The sequence below is a fragment of the Dasypus novemcinctus genome, chromosome 10 (assembly GCF_030445035.2).
Source record: "Dasypus novemcinctus isolate mDasNov1 chromosome 10, mDasNov1.1.hap2, whole genome shotgun sequence".
Taxonomy (NCBI): Eukaryota; Metazoa; Chordata; class Mammalia; order Cingulata; family Dasypodidae; genus Dasypus; species Dasypus novemcinctus.
Genome location: NC_080682.1, coordinates 31,747,831 through 31,767,599, shown reverse-complemented (window position 1 = coordinate 31,767,599; position 19,769 = coordinate 31,747,831). Strand labels below are relative to the sequence as shown.

General features: G+C 39.0%; 1 protein-coding gene across 1 annotated transcript; it reads left to right on the top strand.

Moving 5' to 3' along the window:
• Positions 1-11,188: 11,188 nt before the first annotated feature.
• Positions 11,189-12,118, top strand: LOC105746981 (olfactory receptor 4P4-like). Its single transcript, XM_012528531.2, has one exon. It carries the CDS (start codon positions 11,189-11,191, stop codon positions 12,116-12,118), a length of 930 nt encoding a protein of 309 aa, XP_012383985.2.
• Positions 12,119-19,769: the final 7,651 nt, after the last annotated feature.

Here is a 19,769-nt window from a genome sequence, read left to right as displayed (position 1 = left end):
CCAGGCCTTGTATACATTACAGGTGGCCTCTCCATGTGAGTTATTGGCTAGGCTGGTCACTGACCCCTCAATTAAAAATATGTGCTATATCAGTCTCTGGTTCTGCTCCTGAAGTTGATGGAAACTATATTGCAGTTTCAAGCTCCTGCAGCCAATAATGACTCGGTACAGCCAAGTGTACAATGGATATCGCCTCCAGACTGGCACTGTTCCATGGTGGCAGAGAGCACTATGCACCAGGCTAGTAGAATACTGGAAAATCTCTGGAATACTGGAAGGATGCTGCAACTTGCTCACTGCATTGAAGAACATGCTAAGTGGAGCCATGATACCAGGAGACTGTAAGTAAAACTTAAACACAATTGGCATTATGGCCTGCTCTCATGGAGAGATAACATGTAAAGTATTACAAACCTGAAACTCAAAACTAATAATTGCAACTCTGAATCCTTATGCATTAAGTAATACATTAGTTAATATTAAGTGCTGCACTTTTATCCTGTACTAAATATATGCCTAATAATTGTAATGTTATCTTTTCTATTTTGGATCAAGTGCAGAAGTATATTAGACATGTTAAATTCCTGGTAAAATCATTTTCTAAACAGTTAATAACATGTCTATAGAATAAGGTGGCAGTCTCAGCCAGTCTCAGTCAACTTCTATATTCTGCTGTACTCTGCTGTGTAGCAAAAGTGAGGCTTGCTTGCTGATGGTGAGTCACCTATTGAACAAGTCAAAATTGCTAGAAATTGTACAATGAAAACCAAGGTGTAAAAATCTTTATTCTGTAGTTCTGATCACTCCCACAGGTGAAAACTAAGAGTATTTCCAAATTAGTGTTCTAATCCTGAGTGAAGCCAGTTGCCCAAGGAGTGCCAGTTCACCAGGAGCATCTGACAGAGCGAATGAGTGTCAGTCATTGAACAGCTTGGAATGTGTCTTCAGACAAAGCTAAGTGTCTGTTGCAATTTCTCTCTAAAGATGGATAACTTAAAAAAGAATATATATGCTGTTCCCACCAGCTTTTAAGGAATGCCATCTTTATAGGCACCTAACCTTGTCTACCTCTGTAATCCAATGTGTCCTCTTTTAAAAACAGGTATTCCAAATTTTAATTAAGTTTGTTTCTTTCAGAGTGAACATCTTATTAACCATATGAAAACTTCATCCAACTTCGTACAGAATGCCAGATCCATCTTCCTCCAGTTAGAATAAATTAAAGAGTTTTTACACCTTATTAGGCAATGACTACAGCCCATGGCCAGCAGGAAGCAGTTACAGAAAAGAGATCGTCTCCCTTCAGCACCCCTTTTAAATTAAAGGTGTAAACTCTTTAAGAGTAAAATAAAAGTAATAGATGGATCTGGAACCTGACTGGAAATCCACGTGAGTGCCAGTGGCAGCAGAATAACTGCAGGAGGCCCCTGCCCAAGATTCTGCTGTCCAGAATGAAAAGCTCTAAACTTCTAAAAACAGTCCTGGATGCTGTACTAAAGACTGATAAATAATCAGTCAAAACAACAAACAGCCATCCACCTCATAGCTCCAACAATAATTATGCCAAAGCTTAGCAAGTTAATCTTTGGCAGAAAGGGGGGAATGATGTGGGCTATGGGTGGAAGGTTCTTTGTCTCTTCAGAAATAACTAAGCTGTTTGACTTGTGTCTCTTCAGAAATAACTAAGCTGTTTGACTTGTGAGTGTGGAAAGATAAGAGGCTGCAGTCCTGCCCTTAGGGAAAATGGCAAACAGGCTCCAGTCCCAGGAAATGTTTAACAATGCAAGAGCTGTAAACTTTAAGTATTTAGGGGAAATGCAAAAACCAAGGCTTATCTAGAATGTCTGGAGTCCTTGCTAAAAGCTTACCTAAGATGTGGAAGAGATATATGCTAATTGAAGCCTATTGAGAACTGAAACAAAGGGACCATTTGGCCTTTCCTCTCTGTATAAAAGACGTTTGAAAATCTTGTTCCGGGCTCGGGATTCAAACTGAAAGCTCCCGAGTCCAGCCGGCCATCAATAAACCATTTTTTTCCTTCTCAAAATCATTCCTGAGTCCTGGCCTCTCTATACTCAATTAATTGAACTTCTCTTAAATTCCACAACATAAGAACAGATTGTTTTCAATGGAAAGCTCTGTGGTAAGAAGAGTTGAAGTCTGACATCTGTTAAATAGGTTGTAGAAGGTGCTCAGGTGGCATGAGAAGTGCAAACGGATGTGAAAGGAAGAAATGAATATAAAATAAGGTGAAAGAGAACTTGAATTAACCCAAGAGAATTTTCTGCTCTGAACTTAGGGCTAAGATTTACTCAACTCTATTTTACTATGTTCTACTGACATTCCCTCCCCTACCCCCTCACAAAGTAAGCAGACAAACACATAGCAAAATAAAACCAAACCAAATTAAGAAAACAACTTTGAAAATATCTTGAGGGATTTTCCTAATTATATTAGACACCCTAATAATAGATGATGCCTGTGGGGAGCCGCCCAGAGCTATGTGCATTTGCAGTCTCCAGCAACATGGTGGAAAAGACTGCCTACCAAGGGACAATCCCTTACCTCCTTAACTTCTATCTGTCAGGGCCCCAGGAACTATTCTCGACTTCGACTTAGTAGGTAGACTTTGTACCTCCGCTGAGATTATGTTTGGTGATGCAAATACTGATGCTGACTATGTAAAACAACTTGCCTTTGCAAATGCTAATGCAGCCTGCCAAGCGGCTATCCAGCCCTATAGAAAAAGGGAAAATCTCTCTGGCTACATTAAGCTTTGCTCAGACATAGGCCCCACAAAGCAGCAGGGCCTGGCTATAGCTGCCGCCATAAGGGAAGCCACCTCTGAACAGGCCCAAGCCTTTGCCGCGGCCTTGAGAGAAGTGCTTCCATCCCCATCCCTGGTGCCCCGTGCACCTAGGGCCTGTTTCTCTTGCGGCAACCCTGGCCATCTAGCCAGAGATTGTCAGTCTCTGCCCCCCTGCTAGCCAAAAGCCATCCCTCCTTCCCAATTCCTGCCCCCGCTGCCACAGGGGCAGAAACTGGGCTAATGAATGCAAATCAAGAACCGATTCTTCAGGTCGCCCACTCCCTCCTTATCAGGGAAATGGGAGGAGGGGCCAGCCCCAGGCCCCAACAAACAATCAGACTTATGGGGCAATCAGCTTTGTTCCTGCCAGCTGCAATCTATTTCTGACCTCTGTAGAGCCACCTCAGGAAGCGCAGGATTGGACCTCTGTACCTCCTCCCACACAGTACTAACACTGCCTATGGGAGTTCAAGCCCTGCCTACAGGCGTGTTTGGCCCACTACCAAAAGGCACCTTTGGCCTCATCATTGGGCGAGGCAGCTCCCTTATTAGTGGCCTCCACATTTCCCCTGGAGTTGTGGATAGTGATTTCACCCGAGAAATAAAAATTATGGCTTCTGCTCCAAAAAACATTATTTCCTTCCCTGCCGGACAGTGGGTCGCTCAACTACTAATACTCCCCCTAATACCCACCAACAACACTGCCATTGATAGTGACCGCAGGGATAGAGCATTCGGCTCCTCTGATGCATACTGGGTACACCCCATCACCACCCACAAACCTACTATATCTCTTTGGCTTGACAGTAAACAATTTGAAGGCCTAATAGATACAGGGGCAGATGTTACTATCTTAAAAAAGGCTGATTGGCCATCCACCTGGCCCCTTTCTCCCTCCTTAACCAACTTACAGGGCATTGGGCAAACCCGAAAGCCCGAAAGAAGTTCCAAGCTCTTGACTTGGAAAGATAGGGAGGGAAATCAAGGAACTATACAGCCCTATGTCCTCCGAGGGCTCCCTGTCAATCTGTGGGGACGAGACTTACTTGCCCAAATGGGACTCTGTATGGGTAGCCCCAACAATATAGTCACAGCTCAAATGCTTTCCCAGGGATTTAAGCCAGGAAAAGGCTTAGGAAAGCTTGAGACAGGCATTACTCAACCCACACCCGCCACAGGACACACCCACAAAAAAGGCCTGGGAAATTTAGCCTAGGGGTCGTTGATCTTCCTGTACCCAATGCAGACCAAATAACCTGGCTTTCAGATGAACCTGTATGGGTCGATCAATGGCCTTTATCCTCAGACAAGCTACAGGCCACCCAGCGGTTAGTGCAGGAACAGCTAGCGGCAGGATATATTACAGAAAGTGACTCTCCCTGGAATACTCCTATTTTTGTCATTAAAAAGAAATCTGGAAGATGGCGATTATTTCAAGACTTAAGAGCAGTAAACAAAACAATGATACCTATGGGAGCCTTACAGCCTGGTCTTCCAACCCCTGTAGCCATCCCCTTTGGATATTATAAAATTATCATAGATCTAAAAGATTGTTTCTTTACTGTCCCATTACACCCAGCCAATCAAAAACGCTTTGCATTTAGCCTCCCCTCTGTGAATTTCAAAGAACCTATGAGGAGATATCACTGGAAGGTTTTACCCCAAGGCATGACAAACAGCCCTACCTTATGTCAAAAATTTGTGGCTGCCGCCATAAGAGAAGTAAGGGCAATGTGGAAAGACCTTTATGTTATTCACTACATGGATGACATTTTAATGGCTGGTAAAAAGGAACAAGATGTCCTAACATGTTACCATGATATGAAAACAGCCTTAAAGGCACACGGGCTTCAAATTGCCCCTGATAAAGTACTATTACAAGACCCTCCCTTATACCTACCTGGGGTTTCATATGGCAGGAAATAAAATAACCACCCAGAAGGCCAACCTCAGACTAGATAGACTAAAAACCCTAAACGGCTTCCAAAAGCTCTTAGGCAACATAAATTGGTTCTGTCCCTACTTAAAATTAACCACAGGAGACTTAAAACCCCTATTTAACATATTACAAGGAGACTCTAACCCCAACTCCCCTAGAAGTCTTACTCCGGAAGGATGCCAAGCCCTTAAAATAGTCGAGCAAGCTATACAATCACAACTTGTCACTACCATGGACTATAGCCAACCCTTGTTTTTTTGTCATATGTAAAACTTCTCTCACTCCCACGGCAGTATTCTGGCAAACAGAACCCATAATGTGGGTGCACTTACCCGCTTCACCCGCTAAAGTAATTTATCCTTACTACCAAGCGGTCGCAGATATTGTCCGCCTAGAGAGAGAACAAGGCAAACGTTATTTTGGTAAGGAACCCGATACCATTATTCAGCCCTATACTAAGGAACAAATCAGCTGGCTGTTGCAGACAACTGACAGCTGGCCTATTGCTTGTGCATCTTATGCCAGACAAATAGATAACCATTACCCCAATGATAAGCTACTACAATTTTTGAGTATGCATGACTTCATTTTCCTCTTCACCACTTCTCTCCAACCCGTCACTGGAGCCCTATCAGTATTCACCAACGGGTCCTCCTCAGGAATGGCTGTTTATGTCTTTAATAACAAAGCTGTCCGGTTTCAAACCCACTCCAAATCTGTGCAGCTTACAGAGCTACAAGCTGTCATAGCTGTATTCTCTGCATTCCGAGATGCCTCTTTCAATCTCTTCACAGAGAGCGCTTATATAGCTCAGTCAGTCCCTTTGCTTGAAACTGCCGCTCAAATAAAGAATGTCTCGGAAGCGACAACCTTATTTACTCAACTACAATCTCTTATTCAAAAAAGAAATCACCCCTTTTTTTATTGGTCACCTTAGAGCTCATTCCAATCTTCCTGGTCCCCTTACCCTAGGAAACCATTTAGCCGATCAAGCCACTCGGCTACTGTGCTATGTTAACCAGGGCTTGCATAACAACTCGGATAACCTTAACAAGGCTGTTAAGGCTCTGGCACCCTAATACCAGCACAAAACATGCCACAGTCCTTTGGAAAGACCCAATGGATAATACCTGGTATGGACCTGATCCCGTCCTAATATGGGGCAGAGGATCAGTTTGCATCTAGATGCAGCCAGGTGGCTGCCGGAACGATTGGTAAAACAAATAGATAATAGCAACCTATCCAGGGTAGAGAACTCTCCTTGAGATGAACTCTGCTTTCTTGCAGGAGAGCAACCAACGCTAAAACCCATGTGGCTGTACAGCCCCCCTGGAATCCTTCTGTGACGCCGGCACTCTGAGTCTTTAGTACAACCTACGAGTGTATCGGCTGCACACCACATCTGCCAGCACCAACTGCTTGCGACTGAGGAGCCCATCTTTGCTACAGCTCCCTCGTGTTTCTCTCTCCCCCTCTTGCTTTCACCTCCCCAAACCTCCATTATGAAACCACAGTAAGAGGACGCAGTGCGTACCACACCTCCCTCTGGCCTCCACACATTATAACCAAAATGGGAGCATCCTGACTGCTGGCAGTGGTTCTCAAATACATATGAACCCTGTCAGGTTCTGAGGTGATGAACTGGATAGCCAATGACGGGCAACTGGGAGTGATTGGTTCCATGGCAGAGCCACCTAAGACAGAGACACAGCCTTTCACTGCTGTTGCATTCTCCATGACGGGTAAGGCAATCCACCTAACCGTTTGCACACCCTGACCTAAGACAGGCACAGTTCCCCCCGAACTCAGGGTGCTTCATAAAATATAATAAAGAAGGGGGACCTGTGGGGAGCCACTCGGAGCTACGTGCATTTGCGGTCTCCAGCAACATGGCGGGTTTCATAAGTACACCTACTCCACCCCTGTGCTTCCGCCTTCTTCTTCCCCTTTCCCCAGTTTCCCAGCAAAAAGTGTCATGCCTGCGCAACAAGATGTTGAAGCCATGACCAGCATTGAAGACTCACAACCTATAGCAAGTGGTGTAACAGCATTTTATTGCCTTATATGGAAGAGCTGCTTCATCAGCCTATCACCCCCTGCTAATACCCTCCCCTTAGTTATATATTCTGATGCTCTACACTCAATAAATGGAGACTTGATCAGAATCCTGTCTTGTCTCCATTTCTCTCGCCTCTTGTACCCCAATTCCCACTTCCTCTTTCAGGTGCCGGTTCGTTTGACCTGCGGGCCGGGTCAGATGCCTAGTTATAAAAAAATGATACCTAGTTAAAAAATAAACAGTATCATGGCTTCAATGTTTCCAATGTATGTAATTAAATATTAGAAACTAAACCCATACACATTATTAGAGGCAAAAATTCTGCATTGAAGAGGAAAATCTTAATTGTCTTCTGATAGACATTTAAAATATTGATCCAAATGATCATTTATTAAGTATATAGCTATATTATATATACCAAGATAAATATCACTGACTTCTGACTTTGAAGAGATTATTCTAGGAAAGAACAGATATAGAAAAGCAAATATCCATAATATTTCATCAGTACTGGTAAAATCACAGTAATCTTGATTCATTCATAAGATAGTACTGAAGATAAAAATGAAAGAAGTAAAAGCTTAAACACATCTCTATAACTACTAAAATAATACTGGCTTTATTTGTGCAATAATAACTATGCATGCATTGACTGCTGTAAAATGCCCAGGGGAGATTTTTCAACAGGTCATTTTTGTGCTTTTAACTCAAGCTGTTCCCAGCAATCCTTCCCTAAAAGGTTCTATTGGATGAAAGATTCATGAACTATTCAGAAGCTTTCTGTATATATTTGCTGCTTTCATAGCAAAGTCACAGAAAAGCAAAAAGACTTAATGTGGACATTCATCTGTTGGAAATACAAAATTATCTGTTGGAAGAGAGCACTATGGTTAGTATATATAAATAATATTAATAGATAAGAGATAGATGGATAGATGATAGATATATAGATGACTACTCTATATATGGGTGTGGGGGTATATATATATATATATGTATACATATACATATATATATGTGGTAAAATAATTGGAATCCTAAAAAACTTCTTTTATTTAAAATATGATCATAGTAAATTCAAAATTTTAAGTTTAAGTTCTGGATTATTTTAGCTTGTATTTATTTCAAGACAGGTCATTCAAGATAATCAGGATATTAATTTGAGAGAAAATTAAAGATTTTAAGATTTTTTGTCTTTGAGAGAAGAAATTTAAGCACAGTGAAAAAATATATGAACTGTAGAATCATACAGTTATGGTTTGGATATTGATCTTTTCCTTAGTATTTGTGTAATTTTGGGTTTTTGTCTCCTTATTTTCAAAACTGTAATAATGTATGCATTATCAGTTTGTCGTGAATTGGTTTCACGTATTTGAAGCTATAATATTAGTGCTAGTACTGATATAGCCTGTGCATTAAATCAAAATTATTTCCAAGAGTACCTAGTCTCCAAGATGGCCAAATAAGTAATATAGGCCCTACAGTCTTTGAATGTTCAGAAGGGATGTGAGACTGAGTGTGTATTCAGGGCTGCCTCCAGACTATGTGGAAGATATGCTAATCCAAACTGGCTTGGATGTGGAGAATATGTAACTCACCTGGAGGAAATAACCTATCTGATACTAAGATCAAACACTGAAGAACCTAACCAAAGGTCTGTTTACCATCACTGTTAGTCTTCCTAATCCTATATCCTCTGTATAAAAGGGTCTGGAAAAGGCTGTTCAGGGCTCGGTTTTTATTAGGACAAGAGTCCGCCGAGCCTGGCCGGTCAAAATAAACCAACTTCCTTCTCGGTATTCTCGTGTCCTGGCCTTCGATACCGCGCATACCCGATTTCTCCACTACAGTACCACTCAGAGTATAAGAGCATATATGGCTTCTCAATATTTTACTTGCTTCCTAAAAGACACCTAAACATTTTATTATAAATCCACCTAATAATTAAGCCCATGAATTTCACTTTCACACATTTTATTATTATTAACATACAGGTGATAAGTACTTAATGAAACTGAAAACAAAAAGAAAACAATTGTCCTTGTGTATTTACTCTATCATTTACTTTCATGACATATAATCCCACTTCTCAAGAGTCTTTCTTCAACGGTTTTGTCTACCTTTCAAAATTTTCAACACTTCATTTCAAACAATTCCTCATAGGACCTTTCTCCAGGTATTCAAGTTTTAAAGGTAGAGAAAATTTTGGAAAAGGCTCTAACATATTAAGGTATCTGAACAGGTGGACTCAAAATTCTTTCTCCAAAAACCCTGTGTATCTGTGTATGCATGCATACACCTGTGTGTGTGTGAGAGAGAGAGAGAGAGAAGGGGGGCAGGGCAGAATCTCAGAGAGACAGAGACAATGTCAGAGACAGACTGAGAGAAACTGGATTTGTAAGAGGACAAGGTAATTTGAGGACTATAAGACCAGGAGAGAAATCATTTGAGGACAGGTCTGCGTAATATACATCCTTTTTCAAAGGATTCTTAGTAGAGACTCTGTGCCTGATTTGAAGGATCTTTTTCTTCACGGCTCTGTGTATTCCCAACTGATGGTCAATTACCATAAGTAGAGAAGTACTAGATCTGAATGATAAGAGATGCTAAGGCTGCACTTTGTTATGGAATCTAAAACCAGAATTGGGTTCCTACAGTTTTAACCCTGTAGTTTTTCTTGAGTTTTGTTCTACAGTTTTAATGAAAAGTTATCTATAAGACCCTTTTTAGCTCATTACATTCTTCCACATACACAGAGAACAGATTTGGGTATTCTTAATTTAAAAAGTGCCTTATTAATTTGCAATTTGAAACAAGAGCAAACTTTATCAATTCCTATCATTTTTCCTCATAGTTAATAGTTATCTCATGTGAATTCTTCTATGTCACTTGTGGCAGAACAAAAAATCCATAGGAGATAAAACCAATTAAGTGGTAAAAATGCAGATACTGGGAAAAATGTTTCTCTCGAAAACATTTTCAGGAGAATTGTTGGTGGTCTTAATCAAGTTAGAATCGTAAGTCCTTACTACATTATAGTCTTTATATGAACTTCATTACCTTTTCTTTTGACATACATTAAATGGATCCAGTTTCATCACTTCTGCCAGGTGAAGAAAGAGAATCAAAGAAAATGAATAGCCCAGTGCTACTAACATAGATTAATAATGTAGCTGGACATCCAAGACTGCATGCTTTTCCTTGTGATCCTCAGACTGCACTATATTGTATCCTCACTGATGCCATTATAAAACAAAAACAATTTCATCTAAAGTGAAAGTCTTTTGGACAAGCCAATGTTTTTCTGAGGACATGTGTGTGCATGGAGGAAAAGGTAATGTTTTCAGTGTTAATGTATTAGTTCCCTCCTCCCAGATATAATACATATGAATTTTGCACTCTTCTACATATGAGTACAAATATGTAGGTCTTTTCTTAATCTCCATAGGGCCTTCAAAACTTCCTGAGAAAACAATGAACCTTCTAATTTGTTCCTAAAGTGTTAACAGCAGCCTCTAAAATGTGTCTTTAATATAATTAGTAGAAAGATGAAACTTTTATATAGCAAGATGTTTTTTTTTTCCTCTATTCAGTACCCAGTAGTTACTGCCTCTAGTTTCCTATTTGCAGCCTTTCCATTTTCTAAATGGACTTCCATCAAGCATACCAAATATTACTGTCTGATTTAGAGTATTTCTATGTTATGATTAAGAGGCTTGATTTTATTTTTTATTTCCTGAATAAATATTTAGTTTTGGTGGATATGTAGAATATTAGTGTAAGATTAATTTTATGTAATTAATGTAAAATACTTACATTAATTAAGGTTTACATAATCCTTATGTAGCATATATGAGGGGAGTGCATAGCATAAATTTTATAGTTAGTGTCATATAAGGAGAAAGACTTCTTTTCTTTTATAGAGATGGACCAAAAAAATGGGATTCTTCATGACTGAAGATAATGTATCATGGTTTTGAAATGCATGGAATCCTGCATAAGATACAAGTTCATACCTCAAGTCTGGTACTTAATCTTAATGGCTTGGTGTAATTAACAAACCTTCTTCTATCTCTATTAGCCCACATGTAAAATAAGTATAATAATTGTGTGCATTAAGCTTTGGGTTGATATTGGAGATAAATACATATACTTATAAATGCTCCAGGAATAAATTATGCTTTTCTTAAAAACCTCTTTGTATGATAACGATGGCTTATCCTAAAAAGGGTTTAGAAAATTCAATTCTGTAATCAATCTGTTATGATGTATATTATCCTGCAATTTACAGATCTATTTAATGTTAAAAATGCTATTACATATTTAATATTATGTTTTGAGTCATTTATGATGAATTAAATTTTGAATGTACATTAACCTCATGGAAAATCAGATCAATGTCACTGGATTTGTCTTCTTGGGGCTCTCAGAAAATAAACAGATAGAGCTGCTGTTCTCTTTCTTGTTTCTGCTTTGTTACTTGGCAGTCTTAATGGGGAACTTCATCATCTTCCTCACCATCACTTTCAGTCATTTGATTGAACAGCCAATGTATTATTTTCTCTGCCACCTATCCATCACTGACCTTTTCTATACTTCCACTGTGGTTCCTCGGCTGATCAGAGACTTAGCTTCAGAGAGAAAAATTATTTCTTATAACAACTGCATGGCCCAGCTTTTCTCTGCCCACATGCTGGCAGGTGTGGAAATATTAATCTTGGTGTCCATGGCTTTTGACCGCTATGTTGCCATTGTCAAGCCTCTGCACTACATGGTCATCATGAGCCGGCAGAGGTGTAACATGTTAATTTTGATAGCCTGGGTCTTGGCCATTTGGCACTCTATTGGTCTACTGCTTATAGTCCTCAATTTACCTTTCTGTGGCCCTAATCAGATAAATCACTACATATGTGATGTGAAGCCACTTTTAAAACTTGCCTGTAAAGATATATATGTCTTTAATATTTTAGCAATTGTCAATTCAGGAATGGTGGTAGTTGTAGTTTTTCTTGTCCTTTTGACTTCTTACATACTCATACTCTACCATCTTAGGACACACACTTCTGCAGGGCGACGCAAAGCTCTCTCAACCTGTAGCTCTCACTTTATGGTCGTAGGTTTGTTTTTTGTACCCTGCATCTTTACCTCTGTACTACCTGCTGAAAGTGAAATCAAGGAGAAAGAAATCTCTCTGTTTTACACAGTGATTGCACCCATGCTGAACCCTCTCATCTATACGCTGAGAAATATGGAGATGAAAATTGCCTTGCAAAAAGTATGGTCTCAAATTGCACATTCGGAATTAAAGTAAATAAGGTGATATTCATTGTGTGTTCCGTTTTATATCTCTAGGGTAGTTAATAGAGATGGTTTAGAATTAACTAAATGTCTTTTAACATTGTATGAACTGAGACCCAAATTTCTGTTATTCTTACTCCAAATGATTTGAGAGCTGAGCAATTGTATTTCATGAATGCAACAGCTTCAAAGAAATAAACAATCAAGGAAATTCAAAACCATATGCTCCAAACAATTTGCTGGATAGTATCAAATGAAAAATAATGTAGTGAAGAATCCTTTAGGAGTTTAAAAACATTAACATTATTATACTCTTTGCCTTAACTATAGACTTATCTCTTAGCATTTTGCTTTCCCTCTTATAATTCCTTGTTGTTTCTATCTCTAAATTCAGCTTGCTTTATTAAACTTTATTTTCATAAATTATGATGTGTTGTTCACAGTCAAGTCCTCCCCATTTCCAGTTTTTCTCTGAATTCCTTAGTAGAGTTTCTTAAGATATAGGAGGGCACTAAGGTCTTACTTAAGAAATGTGAAAGAGCATTAACGTGCTACTAATGAGAATATCTTTGTGCACTTCAGTGTTCAATTTCAGCTTTTGTGATACAGAAAATAAACTCCTGTCGAATTTTAGGCCATTCCTGATGTTTTTCAATAGTTTGCATCCTGTGGAACGAATCATATGTGCCATACTGTGATTTCAATGGAGAGAAAACAAAAATACAAAGGGACTAAGATTTCTTGAGATTCAACTGTGGTCCAAAATTTAGAGAGATTGCTTTCTACTGATTACATTTATTCTTCAAATATATCACAAAAGCAAAATACAAACACCAACCTTGAAAATATATTTACAATGTATATGATAGATAAGCATATTTCTTTATTAGGTAAATAACTCTCAAAATCAATTAGAAAGTGATAAGAAATTATCTTCAGTTGCCTTGCAAAGTAAGAAGTGCAGAATAATATGTACACTTTTCAGGACACTTTTACAGACTTTTCATTGACTGCTATGTGATAGACCTTGTGTATAAGAGACAAAGTCCAGTGATTTAATAATCACTGGTATTGAATAACTTACAGTCCAGGGAATGGAGGTGACATACTATACATCGTTTCATTTAATATGCTGAATGAAAAGAAAAGCTAGTAACCTTAAAAAAATAGATCCTGGAAGAAATAATATCAGAGTTGAATCTTGAAGCATTAGTTACATTTAAGGTAATGAAGACAGATGGAAAAGATACTGCCAACAGAGAGAATAGCACAAGGGCCCAAACCATCTCAGCATCATTACAACTACTCTCCCTGCCCTCGATTCATCTTCAAGCAACTCTTAACAGCTTGTTAATTCTCACATTTGCTATCTTTCTTGCTGACTTTGGCAGTCGAATCAATTCTTATATTCCATTTCCTTAGTAATTTATGATTTCATTTGTTTTTACCTTTCCAGTTAACTTTACTTGGGATCTAGCAAAAAAAAAACCCTGGTAACACAGTTCATGAGAGCCAAGGGTCAGTCTACCCTTATCAGGAAATTTATCTTCCTATTTGAATTGTTTCATTTCTGCAAAGACCAGCTTTTCAAACTTCCTTAACTATTCCTGGCACCCAAATTTCACTCCGGGACATGGGGTGAGACATACCTTTGCCATCAAGATTAAGGTATCAGCAATAGGGAGGTTCGAAGTGGAAAAGTGCGAAAATAATAATCATTGTTAATATCTAGTGAACTTAAGATTTTATTAAAAATATTTGGTTGAATGGTGTATTGTTATCCAAAATGACTGGTAACACTGCAAAATATACTTTTTTTCAAACATTTTATTATGAAAATTCTCAAAAATACAACAATGCTTACAAATTAATACACCCATGAAATACAAATAGCTATGAATTATAGAAATTTCCACCACTTCAGAAAATTCCCTATGCTTCTTCAATGCAATCCCCATGCATTCCCCACCACCATAGGTAACTACTGTTCTGGATTTTTCCACCATATATTTATTTTACCTGTTCTAAGACTAAATTTAAATTAAAGGATCTATACCATATCATGTAAGGCTTCTTTCGCTCAGCAAAATAATTTTACAAATCATTAAGGTTGGTGTGTCAGTAGTTCATTCCTTTTTAGTGGCTGAGGAATATTTCATTATGAATATACCAGTTTTTCTCTGTAGCTGCATTTGGACATTTCAACTTCTTGATTATTATGTGAAAATATTCCTGACTTTTAATATAAATCTTTTTGTGAACATACTACTTCTCTTGGGCAAATAGCTGGGAATCAGGTTGAGTCATATGGTTAAGTGTGCATTTAGTTTTATAATAAACTGCCAGAAATTTTTCAAAATAGATGGAACATTTTCACAACCTCATCAACAATAAAAACTACGTCCATAATAAGAATACTTTTCACTATTTGTACTGCTACTTACTTGATCCAAAATTCCATAATCTCTTTCCTAGAATATCACAGTTATCTTCCTAACCAAACTCCCAGCTTTGACTCTCGATGCTCAATAAAGCAATCAGAATAATCCTATTTAACCATAAATCAGCTCATGTCCTAAGTCTCTCAAATGTTTTTCCATTGCACTCTGGATAAATTTCCACATCTTTTGATGATGAGGGGTCCCTATATAATTCTGATCTCATCTTTAATTATTCTCTATCTTGTTCCTTTAATTTTGTCATTCTGGATTTCCCAATTTTCTTCCTATGAACAAGCATACCCCATTTGTTCTTGTTATTACATATTTCTAGAACTCCCATCTCCCTGGAGAAATAGTCAAAATTTATTCCTTTAGTTCATTCAAGTCCAACTGATGCTATTGATGTTTTGGGCTAGATAGTTCTTTGTTGTGAGTGATTTTCCTACTTGTTTTGGGCTACTTAATTGTATCACTAGCTTCTAATCCCAATATTCCATTAGCACCCTCTTTCTTCACTTGTGACAAACAAAAACATCTGCAGAAATTGTCAACTGTCACCTGGGGGGAAAATTCTCCCAAGGGAGAACCACTGACTTAGGTCTTAGTTCAAATGTCAAAACTTATCAAATGGGCCTGTGCTGAACATCCTATCTTAAACAGTACACATCCCATCTCCTTAGCTTTGCTACCATCGTTCTCTTTGGTTACTTGGTTTTATTTTTATTTCATGGAACTTTTCAACCCTGGCATGTTAAATATTTGCTTCATTATTTATTATCTACCTTCACTACATTAAATATTATATAGTATAGGATAAGGAAAATTATTTTATTCATTGTCATATTTTAACAGGGAGATTGACACATGAAATAAAAAAGGTGAATATTATCTGTTTCATATTAATTTTAAATAAAACATTTAAATAAAACAGAATATTATCTGTTTCATATTAATTTTAAATAAAACATTTATCTAGTACATTTTAAAGGTAGTTTTAGACACTCCATTTTCTCAGTTATTTCTAGCAAACAAAATCCTGGCAGAGAGTTTGAAAGTATAAGCTAAGTATTTACAACTTTCAGACCCTAAAATTAATCTAGGTAAGATTATTACAAAATTTTCTTGGAGACTGTTTACAAAACCAATAACTTCTGTACTTAGTGATATGAAAATTTCCATGAACGTGGCATGAATAACAAAAAAAGAAAGAAAAGAAGAGAAAAGGAAAGAAAAATGAAAAAATGTTTAGATATGTAGATTTTAAAGAAGTATTGTCCTGTGAAATGTAGCTAAAGCCTTTCTATAAAACCTCTTAATTGTCTGTAACAGCATTCCAATAAATATTTCCAAATTTAAAGTAATATTTCTCAGTTTTAAAAATATTTTTGCACATAGAAAAAATTCTGTGTATTATTTAATAATATTTGCATAACACATTCTGATAAACTGTAGGGGGTTTGAAGGTATCGAGGATGACAATATAAACGTTTACTTTATACCATATAATGAGTTTGTATAACACTTCAAATTAAATGTTTTCAAACATGGTAATGAGAAACTGAGGTTTGTTCTGTGACTGCAACTTTTAAAATCAGTTTTCATAGCTGATATGGTTACTGTGGTAGCTTGGAGCTATGTCCTCCAGAGAAACGGATTCTTCAGTTTAATCTATTCCTATGGTTGTGTACCCTTTTAAATAGGACCTATGGATGATATTACTTCAGTTAATATCTGGACCAGCTAAATCAGGATGGGTCTTAATTCAATTACTGAAGGCCTTATGGAGAAGGTCACAAAGAAAGAATGTGAGAGGGACAAGCAAGAAGCTGGAAATTAAAGGAAACTGGAAGGGAAAGGAGAAACCAGCAGAGGCTCCATGTGCATTGTCACATGACAGAAAAGCCAAGGACCAAGGATCCCTGGCAGGCAGACGCATAACACCACAGTCTTCAAGGAGAAAGCATCATCTTGATGGTGGCTTGATTGTGGATTTCTCCTAGCCTCAAAATGTTGAACCAATAAATTCCTGTCATTGAAGCCAAACAATTACATGTTATTTGATTTAGCAGCCAGGAAACTAACACAGTTATTGCATTTTTAAAAACTCTTTATTTTGACATAATTTCATTCTTACATAAACTTAGCAAGGATAGTACAAGTAATTTCCATAACCACCCTTTACTTAGATTCACCATTTGTCTACAGTTTGTTCCACTTTGTTATTTGCTTCCCTCCCATCTTTCATTCCTTCCTTTTTTCCTTCTATCTTTTCTTCCTTCCTTTCATTCCTTCCTTCTTTCCTTTCTTTCCATTTTTAAAAATAAATGTAATTTGACTCTAAACCATCAGAGGGCAAATTGGTGGTTTCATGCCCTTTTATCACAAAATGCCCAAGTATGTATTTTTTAAAAGAATAAAACACTCTCTTTAAACCACAATAAGCTTACATTCTAAAAACACAAGAGGGAAACCGACTTGGCCCATTGGCTAGGGCATCTGTCTGTCACGTGGAGGTCTGTGGGTCAAATCCCGGGCCTCCTTGACCCACGTGGAGCTGGCCCATACGCAGTGCTGATGCGCGCAAGGAGTGCCCTGCCATGCAGGGGTGTCCCCCCCGTAGGGGAGTCCCACGCACAAGGAGTGCGTCCCGTAAGGAGAGCTGCCCAGTACGAAAGAAAGTACAGCCTATCTAAGAATGGTGCCACCCACACAGAGAGCTGATACAACAAGATGACGCAACAAAAATAAACACAGATTGCTGTTCCACTGACAACAACAGAAGCGGGCAAAGAAACAAAACACAGCAAAATAGACACAGAGAACAGCCAACCGGGGTAGGGGGAGGGAAGAGAAATAAATAAGTAAATCTTTAAAAAAATTAAAAAAAATAAAAACACAAGAGAATTTAATATTGATATATTATCTTATTCAGTCCAAATTCAATTTCATGAACAGCCCCAGTGATGTCATTCTTAGCTATTTAACATTACTCAATTCAGGATCTAATCCATGATTACACATTGTAGTGAGTTTTCATTTCTCTTTGGCCTCCTATAATCTAAAATAGTAAACCCAGTCCCTGGGTTTCACTGCCTTGAAAATTCTGAAGCTTATAGGACAGTTACTCTGCAGATTAATCCTCAATTTGGATCTGTACCATGTCTCCCTATAATCAGAATGAGGTCATACATTTTTGCAAAAAATAATACAGAGCTGATGTTGCATCTTTACTGATAGTATAACAACAAAAAAACACCAAAGGAGAGTGGATATAGCTCAAGTGATTGAGTGCCTACTTCCCACGTATGCAGTCCCTGGTTTAATCACTGGGACAGCCTAAAAACAAACAAATGAAAAAACCAACACTCACCTGGCAGTGAATGTAGCTCAGTGGTTGAGCACCTGTTTCCCATGTATGAGGTCCTGGATTCAATTTCCAGTACCTCCTATGCGGTCACTCCTCGGGCTGAAGTGTGGTTTGCTGGCCTGGCAGGGGAGCGGCCGCGGCAGGCCAAGCTGCTGCCCCCATAATAGGGTGGCTGGTCGGACTCACCGCCACCCCTGAAGGGAGCTCAGCATGGGTGCAGAGTGCCCTCGGGTCTCCCCTTCTCGGCAGCCATGCTTCCGCAGCCGCCCCTCCTCCCGGATGGCACCACATGATGCCTGTGGGGCAGCACCCTTCTTCTTCTTTCTCCCTGCGCAGGCGCAGGGTGGAAAATTCCAGTCTGCCCTTTTCCCCTCCCCCGACAGCAGCAACAGCCAGGCGTGGGCGGAAAAATCCAGTCTGCCCTTTTCCCTCCCCCCGACAGCAGCAACAGCCACCAGGCGTGGGCGGGAAACTCAAGTCTGCCCTCTACCCCAGCAACAGCAACCTCCAATCACTAAACCCTGCCCCTTCCCCCAGCAACAGCGACAGCCAATCCCTAACCACCACCCCTCCCCCATCCAGTACCGCCCACTGACCTTTCTCCGGCAACCAATCAGAACAGGGCGTGGCTTCGGCCAATCAGCCTTCCCCAGCCCCTATAAAACTGTTGCCTCTCCCTCAATAAAGTGGACTTGCGTGTTTACCTTATCTCCGTGGTAGTTCTTCTTCCGTGCGCCCTCCAGTCCTGAGAGCCCCCGGCAAGGGCCTGGCCTCCCTTGTCCCCAGTTCATCGCCGGCTTCACCGGGCGACCCCCTCGTCGCTGGCTTCGCCGGGCGACCCCGTCAGCCGAACCGCGCAACCCCTGTGAGACCGACCCCTCGTCTGCTGCCGGACCAACCCCTCATCCCAAGCGGGACCGACCCCTCGTCTGCAGCCAGACCCCACCTCTACCGACCGAGCAAGCCGCCTCACTCCTAAAAAAAAAAAAAAATAGCTGGAACCACAATGGAAAATGTATTCCTAAAATGAAAGTATAATTATGATTTATAGTTTCTATTTAGGTCAATCGTTTTTAGAGAGGGTAACCATCTCAAAATTGTCCATTAGATAATATGGTGTCCCAGAATTTTTTAAAAATTACTTCAGTTTCCCAGGTTTAATTTGACTATGAATACTTTTGAACCAAACACAAAACTGTCCAAAGCTTTTTCCCTATGTATATTCTTCTCATTCTGTTATCCTATCTTTATTTTTTCATTTATATTTTAGTTTATTTATTTTCTTCTCTACTTCCTACCTTCATTTATTCACCTGAGAGGCTAAATGACCATGAAAAGCTAAATAGTTTGTATGTGTTTTTGTCTGTGTGCATTTGAGTATGTAGTTTTGTGTTGTTGCTATAAAAGTGTAGATTAGAAAAGTTTTATGATGGATTCTGTTAAATATGTGACCTCCTCCTCTGGGACTCCAGTGTAAACCCTGCACTTCTTAGTCTCACAAGAAGGGGAAAAAAAGTGAGAACACAGAAAAGTAGTGGCATTTTATTAACTTTGTTTTAAAATCTTTTTCACAGGAGGTAAATTGGGTTTTGCCCAATTAAAGAATTGTAAGCATATTTGAAATGAAATAAAAATTTGTAATGGCTACTAACGATGAATTATATTTTAATACACTGAAACCAATGAATAGAAAGTTTCCTGATATAACCATTGCAAACACAACCAAGGTGATACATTTAAACTGCTTGCCCTCTCGTGGCACAAAAATTCCCTTGGCAATTTTAACTTGGAAATCTATAAAACTGCTCTATTCAGACAACTCAACTAGAAAGAGAAATCAGATTTTGCTGCAATAT